Here is a 20,860-nt window from a genome sequence, read left to right as displayed (position 1 = left end):
TGCTTGTGCCATTTTGCATTCTCATCAACTCTTAACTATTTTCTGTCTTTTTTAGTATAACTATTCTGATGGGTGTTAAGTGGCATGTCATTGTGGTTTTAGTGTGCATTTCCCTAAGGACCAGTGCTATATATATCACTTGTAAATATTTCCTCCCAACCTGTGGTTCATATTCTCATTTTATTAATAGTATCTTTCAAGCCAGAAAGTTTTTATTTTGATGAAATACTATGTATCAACTTTTTATTTTGTCAGTTGCATTTTTTGGTGTTATATCTAAGAAACCTTTGCCTAATCTGGGTTCATGAAGATATTCTCCTGTGTTTTTTAAAGATTTTTGTAGTTTTAACTCTTAAATTTAGGCCTATAATTCATTTTGAGTTAATTTTTCACTATGGCGTAAAGTAAGGATCTAAAAATATTTATCTTTTTGACTGTAGCTATCTAGTTGTTCAAACTTTTTTTTTTTTTAATTATTTTTTCCCTCATTAAATTGCCCTGGCACTTCTGTCAAAAAATTTTATTGATCATAAATACAAGGATTTATTTCTGGATTCTCAGTTCTGTATAATTGTGTTCAATTGATCTATATATCTTTTCATATGCCAGTACTCATATCTCACTTTGTTGCACAGACTGGATTACAGTGGTACAATTGTAACTCACTGTAAACATCAAAATCCTGGGCTCAAGAGATCCTCCCACCTCAGCCTACCAAGTAGCTGGGACTACAGGTGTACCACCATTCCTGGCTAATTTTTAAAATTTGTGTAGAGACATAGTCTTACTTTGATGCCCAGGCTGGTCTTGAATTCCTGGCCTCAAGTCATCCTCCCTCTTAGGCCTCCTCAAGTGTTGGGATTACCGGCATGAGCCACTGTGCCTGGCTAGTATTGTCTTGATTATTGTAATTTTGTAGTAAGTTTTGAAATTGGGAAATGTAAGTCCTCCTGCTTTGTTCTGGTTCCAGATTGTTTTGGCTGTTCTGAGTCCTTTGCATTTCCAATAAATTTTTTTTTTTTTTTTTTTTTTTTTTGAGACGGAGTCTCGCTCTGTCGCCCAGGCTGGAGTCTGGAGTGCAGTGGCCGGATCTCAGCTCACTGCAAGCTCCGCCTCCCGGGTTCCCGCCATTCTCCTGCCTCAGCCTCCCGAGTAGCTGGGACTATAGGCGCCCGCCACCGCGCCCGGCTAGTTTTTTGTATTTTTTTAGTAGAGACGGGGTTTCACCGTATTAGCCAGGATGGTCTCGATCTCCTGACCTCGTGATCCGCCCGTCTCGGCCTCCCAAAGTGCTGGGATTACAGGCTTGAGCCACTGCGCCCGGCCATTCCAATAAATTTTAGGACCTGCTTGTTGGTTTTTGAAAAAGACCCACTGGGATTGAGGTGGAGATTGCATTGAATATAGTGATCAATTTGGGGAGAGTTGCCATTTTGATAATACTGATTCTTCCAATCCATGTACATGAGGTGGTCACTTCATTTATTTTCATATTTCCTTTAATCATTTAAACACATTATACACCGACACACACACACACACACACACACACACACACACACACACACACTTTCTTAATTTGGTAACCAGCCTTCTCATGCTTTCCTATTTCTTCCTTCTCTTCATCCTGATGCCTTCCATTTTAAAATTATGTCTCACAGAATCCTCTTACTTGGATTTATTCTCCCCCCTCCCCCAATCAGAGTCTCACTCTGTCGCCCAGGCTGGAGTGCGGTGGCACAATCTTGGCTCACTGCAACCTCTGCCTCCCGGGTTCCAGCAGTTCTCACACCTCAGCCTCTCGATTAGCTGGGATGACAGCTTGCACCACATGCCTGGCTCATTTTTGTAATTTTAGTAGAGATGGGGGTTTTGCCATGTTGGCCAGGCTGATCTCGAACTCCTGACCTCAGGTGATCTGCCTGCCTTGGCCTCCCAAAGTGCTGGGATTATGGACATGAGCCACTGCTGTGCCCAGCTGTTATTCATTTTGTCAAACTATATTCTTGAATAGTTTTTTTGAAAATGGTCTGTCAATTATAAAATTTCATTTTGTCATCTCCTTTGTTTTCTTGTCTGCCATATTCTAGAATCAAAATTATTTTCCCTCAAAACTCTGAAGATATAGCTATGTTGCCTTTTATATTCAGTATGTTGGCTGAGAGGTTTGTTGCCAATATGATTTTATGTTTTTGTATATATGGCATTTTTGGGAAACAGGACTTTTCTCTTGAATTTTTGAAAATTTAGCCCTAGCTGTATAAAGTCTCAGTTTCATTTAGAGGTTTTCTTGATCTTAGATTTTTAACTTTACTCATTTCTAGAAATTTTTGTTTACTATTCCTTTGTTGTTCTAGTCTGTATACTCTCTAGAACTGCTTTTAGGTAGATGTTGGTGCCTTTCTGATATTGCTCTGTATTTCATCTCTTACTCCTTCATTGTGTTTGGAGACCATTCATTTTCTCAATTTTCTAACTGTAATCTGTTCATCTATCATCAGTCATATAGTGAATTCTTAGACTTCAGGGTTTTTTTGGTCCTCATATCAGCCTAATGTTTAATTGATGTGACATCTGTTACCCTTTTGAGGGTATTGATTTTACTTATTTTTTGTTTTCTTTTGAGATGGAGTTTTGTTCTTGTTGCCCAGGTTGGAGTGCAATGGTGTAATCTCGGCTCACTGCAGCCTCCGCCTCCCGGGTTCAAGCAATTCTCCAGCCTCAGCCTCCCAAGTTGCTGGGATTACAGGCGCCTGCCACCACACCCGGCTAATTTTTTTAGTTTTTAGTAGAGACGGGGTTTCACCATGTTGGCCAGGCTGGTCTCGAACTCCTGACCTCAGGTGATCCATTTGCCCCGGCCTCTCAAAGTGCTGGGATTCCAGATGTGAGCTACTGCGCCTGGTCGATTTTACATTTTTAAAGCTGTCTTCAGTTTGTCCTATTAAACATTTCCTTGAGTAGTATTTTTGTTTCTCAAATTGCTGTTTCTCTATTTCATGATGTTGGTTTTTCTCAGATATTGATTCTTAGTTTTATCTTTTCCCTGTTTGTATGTGGACGACTTGTGTTTGCATTGCTTGTTTCTGGGAGAGGTGTGACATACTGTTTGGTAGAATGTGTACAGATAGGTTTTCTTCAGGCATTGTGGTTTCTCTATCTTTTTGGGGGCCGGTAGCAACCTGGACTGGTATCTTCTTTCTCTGGTCCCAATGCTACTGCTGTAGTCTCAGTACACTGAATGTCTCTTGTTTATCATGAACAAGGTGATGGGGAAGGGGAGAGAAGAGTTACGCGTCTTCCAAATATGGCTACCAGTGACTCATTCTTTCCATTGATATGGGGCTTATTCCCTCTTCTTGTGTTCATTGAATCTAGTATCTCTAGATTTTTTTAAATTGCTCCCATCTCCTCAGCTCTTTTCTGTGTGAGTTATGTGCAGTAGTTTGTTCAGAAAGCTGTTTTCTTTAAACTGTAGTGAATTCTTCTGTCATTCTTTCAGCCTTTAATGTTCCTTGTTCCTATTTGTTTCTTTTTAAAAATGTTTCTATTTAAATAGTTTCTCTTGTATTGTGTTCTCCATGAGGGGAAATATTCATTTATGCTTGCATAAGGTACCCATATAAAAATTTTGTCTGATACTGTTTTTCCATTACATATGCCCAAGTCTAAAATAAAAGATCTCATAAATTTTAGTTTTGGTTGTAAAATAGCTTGCCTTTTTCAATAGTAATAATAGTTTTTTAAATTTTTGTTCTGATTATGGTTTTTGGTTTGGGTTTTTAAAAATTTTTCCTTTTCCTTTTGTTTTCCAGCTTTTTTATGCCTTTCAAGATGATAGGTATCTGTACATGGTAATGGAGTACATGCCTGGTGGAGACCTTGTAAACCTTATGAGTAATTATGATGTGCCTGAAAAATGGGCCAAATTTTACACTGCTGAAGTTGTTCTTGCTCTGGATGCAATACACTCCATGGGTTTAATACACAGAGATGTGAAGCCTGACAACATGCTCTTGGATAAACATGGACATCTAAAATTAGCAGATTTTGGCACGTGTATGAAGATGGATGAAGTAAGTAAGCAAATTGTTAAAAACGATAGTGTTTTGAGGGACAGAAATAAATGAAATACTTTAAATCAGGTCTTCATAGTTTTGAACAAAGGTAAATTTAGTTTTCATAACTGTAGAGCAACCCAAACAAGATATAACCAACTTAAAACATTTCCTTAACCACCTTAAAACATTTCCTTTAGTAATCATTTATGTAGCTGAAGAGTACTTATCAAGAGAAATAAAAATTTAGCTAACTTAGTTGTCTTCCTCATAGACTGTTGACAAGCATTTGCTACCAATCAAAACTGGTTCAGGTGTATAATCTAGGTGAAGAAGGCCACAAAATCTAAATTAAGGTATTTTCGCCACCATTGTTATTTCTGCATTTTTTTTCTTTGAAAGAGGAGGTAAAAGTAAGTAAAGAAATTTATGTTAGCACTTCCTACTCACTCCCTCTGCATCAACCATGCAGAATAAATGTGGGAACATCATCTGTTGTGATGCTTTGCCTATTGATCAATTCATATTATGATCAGTAGGTTCAGTGGCATTAACCTTGTAGCTAATTATGATATTGATTTATTTTGATTGTAAAATGTATATGTCTTGCCCTTTTCTCTGTAAGTGTGCAGTAAGTAATTCTTGATGGAGAGGGATCGAATTCTGTTTCCTTTGTATTACCCTGTTGGACCTAGGAGTGGACTTATAAATCTTAATATATGTTGACAACAAACTGTATTTCATCTTTTGTATGTTTTTTATAACTTTCCAGTATGCTTATAAAGCTATCTTATTTCTTGATAGTTACCTAGTCAAATTTTTATTTTGAGTTAAGGTAATTTTCTCTCTACCTCTTAACTTATTCTTGCCACCTGTATGACATTCACTTTTATTGATCATTCTAGCTTCATCAGCATTCCAACTTCTAAGCTCATCTCAGATTTTACCTTGGCTTTAAGGTTCCTTCTGATAATCCTGACCTGACTGATCATTCTTTAATGTCATAATGTCCATGATTTACTCACATAGACAGAATTTGTGCTATACTTTATGGGCCATTTTTTTTTTTTATCTATCTTAATCTACCCAGCTAGACCTTAACATCCCTATATGTTTTTGGTCTTCTTGCTAGAGTCTGTTATTATGTTCTGCAACCCTTAATCAGTGTTTAATAGGTGGAGTTTTTTTTATTGTGCCCAAAGCTCCCTCTTGTGGTATTTGGTATAATATAGTGTGAAATGATTAACAGAGCAAATTATCTTTAATGAAAACGAAGTATGAAATAATTTCCTAATAGAATGCTAAACGTATGTCTGCTATACATAATATAACATGTTTTTGTGCTGTACTTCCATGAATGTATTTCTATTTTCATTAAACCAAAAACTTTTGGGGCTGGGGTACAGAGAAATAAATCATATCACATGTTTTTAGGGAGGATAAGGGTAGTTAAGGAGAGAAAGGTGTAGAGAAGGGGAATATGGGGAACAGGATAGAATATGGTACCTACAGAATAGTTGTATAAGCATGTAAGCAAATACTTAAATTGTCTCTTTATAAGGCAAAATAAAACATGGCCTAATTTTGTTTACTATTTTTACTTTTATTTATTGTTATTACTTTTAATAAATTTAAAAAATATAGACTACTTCAAGAATTTGCATGTTATGCTTATGCAGGGGCCATCTTGTCTGTATCGTTCTAATTTTAGTATGTGTGCTGCCGAAGTGAGCACTGTTTACTGTTTTTAAACTTAGGTACAGACAGTTGTTTATACTCCTTTGTTCATAGTTTATTGTCATGAGTAGTCAACACAAAGGCCTCATCTTGCTTTTATTTTATATTTTCCTCCATTCAGTTTCTGTCTCATTCTATCTTTCCTCTCCCTAATAGATAGCTAGTATATGTTTACCATATGTTTTTGCAGATTATTAGTGTAGTGTCCATGTATGTTCTTAGCTGGTGTAAATGGTATCTTGATATAGATGTCTTTTTGTTTACTATTACTCAGCATTGTTCTTATATCTCTCCCTGATAAATGTCAGTTAGTTCATTGCTTCTTTCTCCTGCTTAGTATTCCGTAGTATCTGTCAATCAGTTTACCTTATTATTCCTTGGATGTTTGGTTTCTAGGTCACCTCCAAATCCCTGCTAACAACAATACTGTCTTGAACATCTTTATATATGTCCCATGTATATGCTGACAAGGGATTCTGTAAGTGTAAACATAGAAGTGAAACTGCTATATCAGAGGGTACATAAAAAAAGAATTGCCCAGTCTCCAGAATGGCTGTGAATGTTTGCAACTTCTTACTAGTAGTGCATGAGAGATCTTGTCTCCCCATATCCTTGCTAACGCTTATTGTTCAGTTCTCTAAGGGTTACCAGTTCCATTGATACATAGTAGTATCTTTAAACAATTACGTTCATCTTATTGAACTAAGCCAAGAAAAAAATGAGATTTGTAAAAATTACATTAATCTTTTTTGTTGTTGTTGTAGACAGGGTCTCCTCTATTGCCCAGGCTGGAGTGTAGTGGTGTAATCATAGCTCACTGTAGCCTGAAACCTCTGGGCTCAAGTGATCCTCCTGCCTCAGCCTCCCAAAGTGCTGGGATTAAAGATGTGAGGCACTGTGCCTGACCTGTTATGTTAATCTTGTAACTAATGACGGCAAACTTCTCTTCATATATTTGTCAGTCATTTCTGTTTTGTGAATTACCTGTTGATATCTTTTTTTTTGTTTTTTTGTTTTTTTTTTTTTGAGACGGGATCTCGCTCTGTCGCCCAGGTTGGAGTGCAGTGGCCGGATCTCAGCTCACTACAAGCTCTGCCTCCCAGGTTCATGCCATTCTCCTGCCTCAGCCTCCCGAGTAGCTGGGATTACAGGCACCTGCCACCTTGCCCAGCTAGTTTTTTTTTTTTTTTTTGTATTTTTAGTAGAGACGGGGTTTCACCGTGTTAGCCAGGATGGTCTCGATCTCCTGACCTCGTGATCCACCCGTCTCGGCCTCCCAAAGTGCTGGGATTACAGGCTTGAGCCACCACACCTGGCCTATATCTTTTAACTCTTTTAAATTGGTTTCTTGTTCATGTACAGGGATTCCTTATATAATCTAGATAGTGATTCCATAGATATTGCTGATGTCATCTTCCATTGTATTACCCATCTATGCCTTCCTTTGTTTGAATAGAACTCCTTCATTCTGATGTAGTCAAAGATGTTTTTTAACAAATACTGAACTTTAAAAGTGTTGTTTTACCCCAGACCTCCATTCCTCAAGCAATACTAAGGATAATTATACAATGTTTAAGAACAGAAGAGTTTTTTATTAAAAACTATAGTACGTTGAATTTATAATTTTCTATTAGTTTTTAACATGAATAGAGTTATTGCAAGTTTAAGGTTCAACACTTCATGTGCCTTTGATTATTGTTACTGTACCAAAGCCATGAGAAATGTCCATACTTTTGGCCAGCTGCGGTGGCTCACACCTGTAATCCTAGCACTTTGGGAGGCCAAGGTAGGCAGATTGCTTGAGGCCGGGAGTTCGAGACCAGCCTGGCAAACAAGATGAACCCCCGTTTCTACTAAAAATAGAAAAATTAGCCAGGCGTGATGGTGCATGCCTGTAATCCCAGCTCCTTAGGTGGCTGAGGCATGAGAATTGCTTGAACCCAGGGGGCGGAGGTTGCAGTGAGCCGAGATCACGCCAGGCCACTGCCCTCCAGGCTGGGCAACAGAGCAAGACCCTGTCTCAAAAAAAAAAAAAAAAGAAAGAAAGAAAGAAATGTCCATAGTTTTATTCTCATCCACTTACAGAAAGGAGTGTGACTTAGTTTTATACAGCTTACACACCAAAAATGATTTTTACATTTTTAAAAGTTTGTTTAAAAAAAGAAGAAAAATATGTGACAGAGACCCTGTGTGGCCCACAAAGCCAAAATATTTACAGTCTGGCCCTTTACAGGAAAAATTAGCCAACCCTTTATCTATAATGTAGACATATATGCTCAAATTATCTTTCAGCCATCCTGACTTCCTATAAAATGTTATGCCATGGATAAAAACAAAAATAAAATACAACTATAAACTTACAAGGACTAAAATAATTTGTCACTATCAGAATTAAGAGTAATAGTATCTCATTAAATTATATCATTGATAAATTGTATATTACACAGCTTTCTGGATGCAGTTGCCATCATCCTTATTCTCTCAGAAAAAAAAACTTACCTAAATGTGAATGAGAGTCACATTATAAGATATTTATATGTAGATGTGTCTCAGTAATAGTTGAGAGCTGCTGCTATGTTGGATGTACTCTTTGCCTGTCATGTATTTTATAGCAACATTTACCATCTTTTAAGACTACATTATATGTTAGTATTTTAAATTACTTGAAGAGGCCGGGCACAATGGCTCATGCCTGTAATCCCAGCACTTTGGGAGGCTGAGGTGGGTGGATCACCTGGGGTCAGGAGTTTGAGACCAGCCTCACTAACATGGCAAAACCCTGTCTCTACTAAAAACACAAAAATTAGCCGAGCGTGATGGCACGGGCCTGTAGTCCCAGCTACTCAGGAGACTGAGGCGGGAGTATTGCTTGAACCCAGGAGGCGGAGGTTGCAGTCAGCCGAGATCGTGCCACTGCACTCCAGCCTGGGCGACAAAGCGAGACTCCATCTCAAATAAATAAATAAATAAATAAAAATTACTTGAAGTTAGGATATGATTTTTATCCATTAATATTCTAGCATATACCATTTGACTAAATAGAGGCTATATTTTTTTTAAAAACTGGTAGCTTTTTTTTTAAGTAATTTTTTTAAAAAAAGGTATGCATTTTCAAAAGGTTTCTCAGATTATTTTAAATATCAGATTAAATATGTATTTGCTAAATGTATTTGATGTATTATGGACAAAAAATCAAATTCAGAGAATTTACTGAAAACACTGAATTTACTGAAAAGAGAAGAATTTCCCACAACAGAAGCTTTCAGTGATTCTGTTAATTAAAAATTCCATTTACAATTTTTTTCCCACCTTTATAGGAAGCATTTCAGTTGTTTTTAGACCAACTCCAAGATTTCCGATTAACCAGTTTTGTGTTTTCAGTAAGTTATCTCGATTTATGGTTTTTTTGACCATGATAACATATCACATATGTTTAGAAAATACACATTTAATCTGATACATTTAAAATAAAATAATTTGAGAAGCCTTTTGAAAATGCATACTCGATTATCTGGCTCTCCAGCTTAATACCCTTCAGTAGATTTCTGTCATCTACTGAGTTAAGTTCGAACTCCTTAGCTTGTCATATGAAATTTCTTCTGATATGATCTCCTGCCTGCTTTTGTACCTTATTCTCTATCATTTGACAGTACTTTATGGCTTAGAAGTCTTGAGTTACATGTAGTTCTTTCTGTACTATGATATATCATGGTTCTTGGCCTACATATATGCTGTCTAAAAATCTGCCTGGAAAATTGTTATTCATATTTTGAAACTCAGTCCAAAGTTTGCCATCTTGTGAAAGTTCCTTAGGTTGGCCTCTTTGTCCTTTCCACATGTCCCCCTTTTGGAGCATTTTCTTATTTTTTGACTCTATACAATGTTTAAGACTTGTCTTATATTTTCTCCGTCTCACCTCTGGAATCACCTTCTTCAAGAAGCTCTGATTCTTTTTATTAAAAAATGGTATTTATGGCCGGGCGCGGTGGCTCAAGCCTGTAGTCCCAGCACTTTGGGAGGCCGAGACGGGTGGATCGCGAGGTCAGGAGATTGAGACCATCCTGGCTAACAGAGTGAAACCCCGTCTCTACTAAAAAATACAAAAAACTAGCCGGGCGCGGTGTCGAGGGCCTGTAGTCCCAGCTACTCGGGAGGCTGAGGCAGGAGAATGGCGTAAACCCAGGAGGCGGAGCTTGCAGTGAGCTGAGATCCGGCCACTGCACTCCAGCCTGGGCGACAGAGCGAGACTCCGTCTCAAAAAAAAAAAAAGAATGGTATTTATAAATCAACAATTGGGTGCTAGATGTGCTCATTGCTTCTGGACTTTTAGGCCCTGCCAGGTGACAGCTAGGGGGTATATATTGTATATACTAAATGTACTAAACCATAAACCACATGTACACACGTTTATATCTAATTTTGTGTATGTCTGTATATATAGCATAATAAAAGTTAGGAGCTCATACTGCTAACTCTGATTCAAGTCCAGCACCACTAGGTTTATTCTAGTCTCCTTCCTTTCTTTTTTGTAATTTCTCTCGTGAACAGTAAAACTCTTGGCTCTCATTATCTGCAATATGTTTACTTACCAGTTCAACCCTAGTACACACATAAAATTATTTCAGAATTGCCAGTCCTTACCCCTGTGACAAAAAGATTTGCTAACCAAAATATATTATTTTTGTATACTTCTCATTTTAATTAGTCTTACAATATCCTGTTAGGATGTTATTTTCCAGAGTTAGTTAGTTTAGTTTGTTTCTTTCTGCCTTCTCTAACGTGGTTAGGTTATTTATTTATAAAACAGGTTCATTTCTTATTTTTTTGTATTCCATTTAGAGTTCCCCCCACATCCTCATTGGTTTTAATGTTTATTTTATTATTATTTTTGGACACATGAAGTTTCCTCTGGTTTTAGAAGATAGAGCTATACAAAATGTATGCTCAGAGAAGAGTCACTTGCTCCATATTCCCATACCCTGTTCCCATTACTCCCTTCTTTCCATCCTTTGACCACCTACCCACTGTTGGTAAACCAATCTCTTTAGTTTTTTACTTATCCTTCTCACAGTTCATTTAAACAGGGTTAGAGACTTGTTATAAGTGTAGATTTCATATTCGTATAATTTGAGAGCTTCCACATAACACACTTTTAAAATATTTTTAAATATCATTTTCAAATGTTTGTTTTAAAAACTTCAAGCCGGGCGCGGTGGCTCAAGCCTGTAATCCCAGCACTTTGGGAGGCCGAGACGGGCGGATCACGAGGTCAGGAGATCGAGACCATCCTGGCTAACACGATGAAACCCCGTCTCTACTAAAAAAATACAAAAAACCAGCCGGGCGAAGTGGCGGTCGCCTGTAGTCCCAGCTACTCGGGAGGGTGAGGCGGGAGAATGGCGTAAACCCGGGAGGCAGAGCTTGCAGTGAGCTGAGATCCGGCCACTGCACTCCAGCCTGGGCGACAGAGCGAGACTCCGTCTCCAAAAAAAAAAAAAACTTCAGTATGCTAGCCAAAAATCACGATTAGAACATTAATTTTCCAAAAGCAGAGTGTTATTAACATAGTTTAGTATGTGAATGTAGTTTACTATTAGTAATTACTATTACTATATAGAATATAATAGTTTATAACCAAAAAAAATATTTAGTCCTACCCAAGTATTTATTCTGCAAGTGGTTATTTACACTGATGGGCAGCTTTTATCCTTCCAATATTCATTGTGTGGAACTTTACGTTTAGTTGATTTGAATTTCACTGCATTTCTTAAACATGTTTATACCAGGTGGTTCCTGTTTCTTTATGCTCTTTTTTTCTATCTAACCTGTCATACCACCCTGTCTCCTTTAAACCCTAACTTATCCATCCTTTACAGCCTAACTTTATGCCAATTCTTTCTTATCTTGCCCTTTCTTCTCCTTCCTCTGAACTTTTGATGCTAAGTAATTTTTCCTTTGGTTGCATGTGTGTGTTTGTGTTTGTGTGTGTGTGTCTCCAGTGAGTTGGTTTTAGTAGCTAAGTCTCATATAATCTTTTAAAAACCTGATTTCTGTGGATGTATGTGAAATCAGGAAATTTTGTTTAACCTAATAAGCCTCTGTTAATTTTTTCCCCCAACAGAAGTCTAGACTATAGGACAGTCCATGATAAAAATTAATTGTATACCCTGTCTTTTGAAGTCAGGCACTGTCTTGTTCATCATTTGTCCTTCGTAGTAATCCACACACAGTGTTACTCCCATGGTTTGCTCAATTATTTCCATAAAATTTATTTTTAAATTTCTATTCAAACTAAAATAGCTTTTATTCTTTATTTTCTATATATGTGGGAAAATAAATCCATTTAGTTAGTTCTGTCAATTTGAGAATGAATGAAAAGATTTTTTTCTATAACATGTTTTATATAAAGTTACATGAATTAGGTTTACAAAATGTGTTCAACCTCCTTTTCTCAAGGTAGCCATAATACTCAGTATTAGGTAGTTTGTATAGCTTCCTTATGAGGAATGTGGGCAACACACTCTTTACTGGGCAGGTCAAGGAAATAAAGGGCACTTAATCTCTCAAATCATTGCAAGTTGGACAGAGCTCTAGAGGTAAAGAAACACCATTTAGCACTATACTTCTCTAGTCATTTAATTTTGCAGCATGCAGACACACCCACCCCTATAATGGTTATTGTACTTTTCAAAAAGACATCAGGGAGGGATTATTTTATTACCTATTGAAACTAAACACAGATAAGTGGTTTTTAAAAATCATCTTGCCAAATATATTGATACCACAGCTGCATATTTCTAAATATATAGCCTGGAAGTATAGTTTTAACACTTCTAAGGTCTTCTAATTTAAACATTTGATCTATTTCTTTGTTTTTTTTCTTGGTAATGTAAGAGCCAATTCTTTATTCAGCCTCCAAACTGGGGCCCTTTGTTATCTTAATTGTTTCAGTTTATTCTGGAAATATGAAAACTTCCTTTCTCTAATGATTCTTTTTTTTAGGTCAGCGTCCTTAAGACCACATTTTGTACTAACTTTACAACTACTTTATAGTGTAAAAAATAAGAAAAAGAAAAGTTGTTGATTTGCCTGGAATCTCCATTTTACCACCCTTTTCTTCTTTTGTTGAGGAAGCCTCCTGTATTTTAGAGTTCACAGTTTATTCCTATCTCCCATAATTGAGGCATTTTAATGCATTTTCCAATGTATTTATTCTCTGTATCCCAAAGTCATGTCAGTAGAGAAGTTCTGTTGGTAGCAATATGTAATCACTGTATATCTAGTAATAAATGGATTCATTGCATTTATAAGTGTGTGTTTTTACACTGATCTGCTTTTTCTTTATCTCTCCTGTTTATGCAGACAGGCATGGTACATTGTGATACAGCAGTTGGAACACCTGATTATATATCACCTGAGGTTCTGAAATCACAAGGGGGTGATGGTTACTATGGGCGAGAATGTGATTGGTGGTCTGTAGGTGTTTTCCTTTTTGAGATGCTAGTGGGTAAGTAAATATTTTAACTTTTTTCAAAACACTTGTTACAATACTTTATTTCAGTCAAGAATTTGAGAATATAAGGAAATTAATTGCCTTTGTTGTAGGGAAGAATTGGATTTCTGGAAACTTTGAATTAGTAGTATCTGATAGGGCAGACTGTTAACTGGAAAATTAATACCAAGCCTGATACTGGCATGATGATTGAATGGAATAAGTAGAATGTAAAAAGAATTAAAAATATATCACCAGGAAATATTTCTTCACTAGACATTTTTGAATTAAGAAAATATTAGAACAAGAAGCAAGTTTACAACTTCAGTGGGCCTTCATTCTCAGATTTTCCTTCTTTTTCTTTTTTTTCTTTTTTTCTGAGGCAGGGTCTCGCTCTGTTGCCCAGGCTGGAGTGCAGTGGCATGAACACAGCTCACTACAAGCTTGACCTCCTAGGCTCAAGTGGTCATCCCATTTTGCCTCCTGAGTAGCTAGGATTACAGGCACATGCCACTAAACCCACTGATTTTTTTCATTGTTTGTAGAGAGTGGTCTCATCATGTTGCCCAGGCTAGTTTCAAACTCCTGACCTCAAGTGTTCCTCCCACCTCAACCTCCCAAAGTGCTGAGATTTTAGGCATGAACCACCACACCTAGCCCTCTAAGATTTTCTTGATCAATCATATTTGTTATAGTGTTTCAATATAAGACTTAATATTTGTCCCAATAATAGTAAAGTAAAAATCTCTTTAGTTTATGTGATTACATAATTGATTTCGTAAACAACTGTATTCCTTCCATTTACTACTTGCATATATATTTTGTTTGTAATTCTCGTGAAATAAATTATAAATATAGTGTTTACCATTTGATTATCAAGATAAATGTATTTTAACATTGCAGTTTTAGAAAACTCAGAGACAAATTTAGTTATTTCTTCTTTTTTATGACCAAATCAAAATTTGAAAGGCTGAAGTATTTCAAAACTTTCTTTACATCATAGATTTCATTCCTAAGGTTTCCCATTTCTAAGTACTCGGGTCATAAAAATATTAATACCTTTGGGCTAAGGAAGCCAGTGATGTGGGATGGGGATGAGGATTGAAAATGTAGTTAAATCCACTTTCCAAGGCAAGTATATCAAGGCTAATAACATAATATGGAATTAATTAGAGTTAAAATATACTTTTTAGAATTAGAGAATATGTTTTCTAAAAGGTGAGCCTAAAAGAAATGGTAGTATAAAGCCTGTATGATAAAAGACTATGGTTATTACTAAAAAATCAGAAATTTTTGATAAATTACAAGTTTAAATAATTACTGTTGAACTTTTTTGTGGCATAAATTGCTTTCTCTTGATGACTGTCTTGTGTATGTAGCATTGATCTTGTCATGCTTTGTTTCGTGTCATAGTATGACCTACTTCATTTTGGGCCTTTCAAAGTGAGTCTCTTTGTACACATTCTATGGTCCCATGTAGCTGTCTATTCTCCCACCTCTGGCCTAGGTTGTGTCTTGTAATCTTTTGAAAATAGAATATATTCTCTTTTTGGCCTAGACACGCTTTCCTAGGGATTTACAAAATAAGGTACTTTAGAGTAAGTAATTTGGCTTATTTGAGGAAGAGGCCATTTAAATTCTCACTACTGCCAGGCTGAGTGGTGCTAGCTGAGCTCTTCAGGAGCCTGAGGCAGGAGGATTACTGGAGCCCAGGAGTTCAAGGCCAGCCTGGGCAACATATGAGATACTGTGTCTAAAAAAGTAATAATAAAAGAGTAAAATTAAAATAAATACAAAATTTTTAATATAAAGTTTAAAAATAAAGTAAAAGTTAAAAAATAAATTAAAAAATAAAAAATAAAATCTTGAATTCAAAGCTCCCCTCTACCTTTCTTTGAACACAAACAAAAAATAACTACCTGAAGACATTTTTTGAAGTTTTGGATTGGCGGATTTGGGAAAGTCAGGTTTTCATTAAAGTTCCTTGTAGTGTAGGTGTACTCGCAGAGCCTGTAACACTTGTGGCTTTAGCTCAGTACTGGCCAAAATGGTGCCTTCAACATTTTCTGTCTTTATACTTGCTTCAGTGCATCTATCACAGTCATTAGTAAGAACACTGCATGGGGATACCATTTCTGCCCTCTTTCAACTCTAGCTACATGTCATTTTAAGCTGGTCACAGTCTGTCTCTTTGGGCCTGACTTCCTCTTATGTAAAATAATAGAGCTGGTTTAACTCTTGGAGCAACCCTGTCTGGCCTATCATGATGTAAATGATTTAAATCTGTGCTGTCCAGTGTGGTAACCATTGGTTACATCATGACTTAAAATGTGGCTAGTATAACTAGGGATTGTGTTTTTCATTTTATGTAATTCATTTTAACTTTAAATTGCCACCTGTAGCTAGTGGCAACTGTGGTATATAACGTAGCTCTACAGAGTGATTTCAAAATGCTGATCCAGCCCAAGCATTAAAGGACTCTGACTGATCTGACCCCACACAGAAAATCTTTCTCTTGCACTATTCAGTAAAACATTTCCTTTCTTACGTTAAAAAAAAATCTCAACACATTCTGGAGTTATTATTGATTTTATTTCGCTTTTAAGGGATGAGGGGTCATTGGTGGTGTTACAATTTAAATACATTCTTTGTTTTAGAATATAACAATATGTCTGTTGTTTTGACTGGGACTCTGTGCCCAGAGAATATTTGTTCTTTACTGCATGTGACAAATTTAAACTTAACATACTTAAATATTAGGTGAAAAGTGTTTCCTTTGCATTCTCTGTTACACTCAGTATCTTCTTTCTTGAAATTTAGGGGATACTCCATTTTATGCGGATTCACTTGTAGGAACATATAGCAAAATTATGGATCATAAGAATTCACTGTGTTTCCCTGAAGATGCAGAAATTTCCAAACATGCGAAAAATCTCATCTGTGCTTTCTTAACAGATAGGTAATGTACATTGAATTTGTTTGTAGAGAAGCCCTTTTATGTTAAATTTGTAGAAATAAAAGCATACTTAGCTTATTAACATATGAAATGAATCTGCCTCTCATTACCCAAGTAGCATCTAATTCTGGGTTAGCCTTTTCCTTCTACTAAGCCTGTTGTTGGGCTACCTCGTTGTTATGTGTGTACAGCCCAGTTGTAATCAAACTCTAACCTTAACCCTCATGTCTAAAAAGGAAAAAATAGAACTTGGTAAAACAATGGATTTGAAAGAAAACTTTTGTATTGTTCACATTTTATCCTCCAAGCTGGTTAATCCATGTTACTCTTATATAACTTTTGAGAGTATTTCATGTAGATAAATACTCAGCAGGTTATAATCTTAAAAACTATTTGTGTTAGACTTGGGAGTGCTTCCTTCCCTTTTTAATTTGCATTTGAATATGAGCAAGACTATCCTGGAAATTCTGTACTTTTAAAAACAAAATAGATGAACAAAGGTGTGAAAACCTGCCCCAAAAAGAGAAGCTAGAAAACTCTTTGATTTGTCTTCCTTGTTCACTCCATTCCATTTTTTTCTAATGTCCCATTTTATATTTGTGATGGGAGTCATCCCATCAAAGGACCAACATATACAAGAGGATGGTCACACCCTTGTTCAAACTTACACATCAGCTTTGTGATCTTGGGGAAATTATTTTTACTTTTTTGGGAAATAATTTTACTCATCCATAAAATGTTCAAACTTACACATCAGCTTTGTGATCTTGGGGAAATTATTTTTACTTTTTTGGGAAATAATTTTACTCATCCATAAAACAGTGGGCTCAAATTACATAATTAAGGGCATTTCTAGCTCTAATATGCTAAGATTCCTTGGCACATCTTGTTGTTTATTAATTTGTTACAAGCATTACTGCAGTGACTATCCTCACACATTCATCTCTGTATACTTTTTATAGGATAAAATCTTAAAGGTGGAATTCTGGGATACACATTTTAAAATTAAGTGATGTTACAAAATTGATCCCCAGATGAGTTACATCAATATGTATTTCCATTAACAAAATTGTTTTCCTTTCGTCAAACTGAACATTATAAAATGTTTTTTATTTTTTTCATCAAAGAGGATAATTATTTTTATTTGTCAATCATTTGTAGAATAAAACTTTAATACCTGTTAATTACATGGTTGACGAGCAGTCGGTCGGTGCTCATAAACTCAAAGTAAAATGGAAATGACGATTTATATATTAAGACCTGGAGATGAGGAGATGTTATCTTTGAAAAGAAGGAGAGATGCCTCTTTCTAGAGGATAGGGTGGAAGAAGAACACAGCCTGTATGTTTGATGTGGGCACTGAGCAGGATTGGTAGGAATGGTCATAATTTGTGCTGGATGATAAATTGTACAACAGGGTACACCTGTTTTATGTTAATGAAAGGAGTGTTGTGAAATATTTAAATTAGTAGTTGTGGGGCAGGGGTGTGCAATCTAAGAAATGGTTATAGGTGGAAAACTGATATTTTGAAAATAAGTTAATGCCATAAATATGGCTAGGAGCACTTCCCCTTAAGGTCTACAGTTTTCCTATTTGTGATAAACATAGCTCCAGGGCCTTGTATAACACAGATGCTATTTCCATACACTCTTCATTGAAGACTCAGAAGTTCAAAGAATGAAATTCTTTGTAACACTTTTCATATATGCAGAATGATAACTTTAATATACATGTAGAGATGTAATTTACCAGAATAAATGTGGATAGCTTCAAACATAATATATGAATTCTTTTTAGGAAAGGGAGAGATTTTGAAAATAATATTTCTATTAGAGAAGTTTTGAATAACTCTTCTCTGCCAGAAGTTAGACCTATGTCTCTTTATATCCTGAAGTTATTGTCATTCAGTCGTGGCACATGCAGGTGAATTTTTTTACTTGATAGTCTTACGTACTTTTGTTTGATGCAAACTATAGACAGAAACATTTTACTTTTCACGACATTTATTATGCATTACAGTTTTTTAAATCTATCTAAAGAGATCTCATACTGTAACATGGGATTGCTTATTTTTGAGAAACATTTAAGCTGAAGCTTTTAATACAAACATCTCAAATTTACTTGAGATCTTTATTTTGGTTAAACTATTGATGTAGAGTTAATCTTTTTATTTTACAATTTTTAAATAATACAATCTTTAACTGCATTATTTAGGGAGGTACGACTTGGGAGAAATGGGGTAGAAGAAATCAGACAACATCCTTTCTTTAAGAATGATCAGTGGCATTGGGATAACATAAGAGAAAGTAAGTCAATAAACCTAAATATTTTCATTCCATCACATTCTGGAACTCATAATTTGATTCCTTTTTTGAAATAACAAGCATGTTTGATAACACTTAATGCTAACTCATTTTTAAATTGAGAAATTTCATTTCAAATTTGTTCGGTGGCAGTATTTATAACAATATTCCTCAATATATTTGCAAACTGTTAGCAATATTTCTCAACACTTTTACACATTTCTTAATTTGCTAAGTTAAGCTTTGTAGATCTCAATAAATTTTCAGAATCAAGGGAATATAATCCTTTAATTTAAATGTGTTTGATTTGACAAATCAACAATTATTTATGGAGACCATACTCTGTTAAATATTGTGGTAAGCGTAGTATCTTATTTTTACTATGTATATATGACATTGATTCATTTTAAGGGTAAGAAATATTTCTGTTTTGAGAATGTAGAAAAGTGAGATCTCTAAATTCTGTGCAAATTATTGCTGCTTGTAATTTTTAACAACTAGAATAATATGTTGCTTTCCTTGTTTAATGGATTAATTTGTATTTAAAACTGATCTAATATAGTATTAAATTACAAAATTTTAATTCTGTGAATCGACAAAATGGAAAATGCACTGCTACAAATTTATATGGTGTTATTAAATAATAAATAATATAATAAAATAGGATGGTTTATATATTTTGATTGTGAGTGAAATTATTTATTTATTTTCTTTTAATAGCGGCAGCTCCTGTAGTACCTGAACTCAGCAGTGACATAGACAGCAGCAATTTCGATGACATTGAAGATGACAAAGGAGATGTAGAAACCTTCCCAATTCCTAAAGCTTTTGTTGGAAATCAGCTGCCTTTCATAGGATTTACCTACTATAGAGAAAATTTGTATGTAGTTTATTTATTAATATTTACTGTTTTTAGAATCTCGCTATGATGTCTTATTTTGAGACTGAATTACAGAAGATAAAGTGCTAATTTGTTTTTTTCCAAAAGAACTATCATCAGAAGAATTCTTAATTTTATTTTATTATTTCTGAATGTTATATGTTATTCATTTATAAGTTATTGCAAGACACCATTTTACATTCTTTTGGAGATATAGAGTAAAAGCAGATGCCTATTTTTGAAGAAGCTTGTCATCTCGTGAAGGATATAAGAGAATTATATAGTCATAAAGAAGGGTAAAATGTGACAGTTGCCTTAAGAAAGATGCTAAGAGAATCTGGGATGGTTCAGAAGAAAAATAGAAATCATCTCTTTTGGGTGGGAGTAGGGAGAAGTCAGGTCAGATCTCTGGGAAGAGGCAGCATTTTAGCCAAGTCTAACAAGAAGAAGTTTTGAGTGGCTGAAATATGGGGAGATTAGGGGACAGTTGTGAGGTGTTGAATAGTGGAAGCAAATGTTGGGAATGTGAGCATACATTGGAAGCAGAGCACTCAAACTGAGTCCGGTAACACTCAAACATAAAGCAGGTGCTACTATATCATGACTGTTTAGAGGACTCGATGAGACTACGTGGTTTTCTTGCCTGTAATCTCTGCATCTAGCAGAGAGTCTGACACAAGATCATTCAATAAATACTTCTTAACTGGAGTGAGTATTGGATGTAAGATTAGAAAATATGTTGAGGCCCGGTGTGGTGATTCACACATGTAATCCTAGCACTTTGGGAGGCTGAGGTGGGAGGATAGTTGAGCCCAGGAGTTCTAGACCAGCCTAGGCAACAAAGTGGAACCCTGTCTTTACAAAAATAAAAAAAAAGAAACTTGGGTACAGTGGCTCATGCCTGTAATCCCAGCACTTTGGAGGCTGAGGCAGGCAGATCACATGAGGTCAGGAGTTTGAGACCGGCCTGACCAACATGGAGAAACCCTGTCTCCACTAAAAAATACAAAATTAGGTGGGCATGGTGGCACATGCCTGTAATCTCAGCTACTCTGGAGGTTGAGGCAGGAGAATCGCTTGAACCCAGGAGGTAGAGGTTGTGGTTGAGCCGAGATTGTGCCATTGCACGCCAGCCTCGGCAACAAGAGCGAAACTCCATCTCAACAAAAAAAAGAAAAGAGAAAGCCAGACATGGTGGTTTGTGCCTATAATCCCAGATACTTGGAGGCTGAGATGAGAGGATCACTTGAGCCCAGGAGTTCAAGGTTGGAATGAGCTGTTCCATCCTGGGCGACAGAGTGAGACCATGTCTTTTTTTAAAAAATAAAAATAAAAAAAGGCCGGGCGCCGTGGCTCAAGCCTGTAATCCCAGCACTTTGGGAGGCCGAGGCAGGCGGATCACGAGGTCAGGAACTCGAGACCATCCTGGCTAA

The 20,860-nt window shown here is 36.0% G+C and overlaps 1 protein-coding gene and 1 pseudogene across 6 annotated transcripts in view; one reads left to right on the top strand and one right to left on the bottom strand.

The window, feature by feature from the left end:
• The window catches only part of ROCK2 (Rho associated coiled-coil containing protein kinase 2), a 168,987-nt gene that overhangs the window by 106,457 nt on the left and 41,670 nt on the right, over positions 1-20,860 (top strand). For all 6 annotated transcript variants that reach the window (XR_004054261.1, XM_030920827.1, XM_030920826.1 and 3 more), the window contains exons 5-9: positions 3,816-4,076; positions 13,158-13,302; positions 16,108-16,246; positions 18,459-18,550; positions 19,268-19,427. Coding sequence is in view for 5 of the 6 variants with exons in the window: in XM_030920827.1 (XP_030776687.1) it covers positions 3,816-4,076; positions 13,158-13,302; positions 16,108-16,246; positions 18,459-18,550; positions 19,268-19,427 (797 nt within the window). In the remaining variant the exon portion in view is untranslated. The remainder of the gene's footprint in view (positions 1-3,815; positions 4,077-13,157; positions 13,303-16,107; positions 16,247-18,458; positions 18,551-19,267; positions 19,428-20,860) is intronic.
• Positions 5,693-5,793, bottom strand: LOC115894402 (annotated as a pseudogene).

The sequence above is a fragment of the Rhinopithecus roxellana genome, chromosome 17, assembly GCF_007565055.1.
Source record: "Rhinopithecus roxellana isolate Shanxi Qingling chromosome 17, ASM756505v1, whole genome shotgun sequence".
Lineage (NCBI taxonomy): Eukaryota > Metazoa > Chordata > Mammalia > Primates > Cercopithecidae > Rhinopithecus > Rhinopithecus roxellana.
Note: the sequence above shows the minus strand (reverse complement) of the source record. Positions and strands in the feature narration are given on the sequence as shown.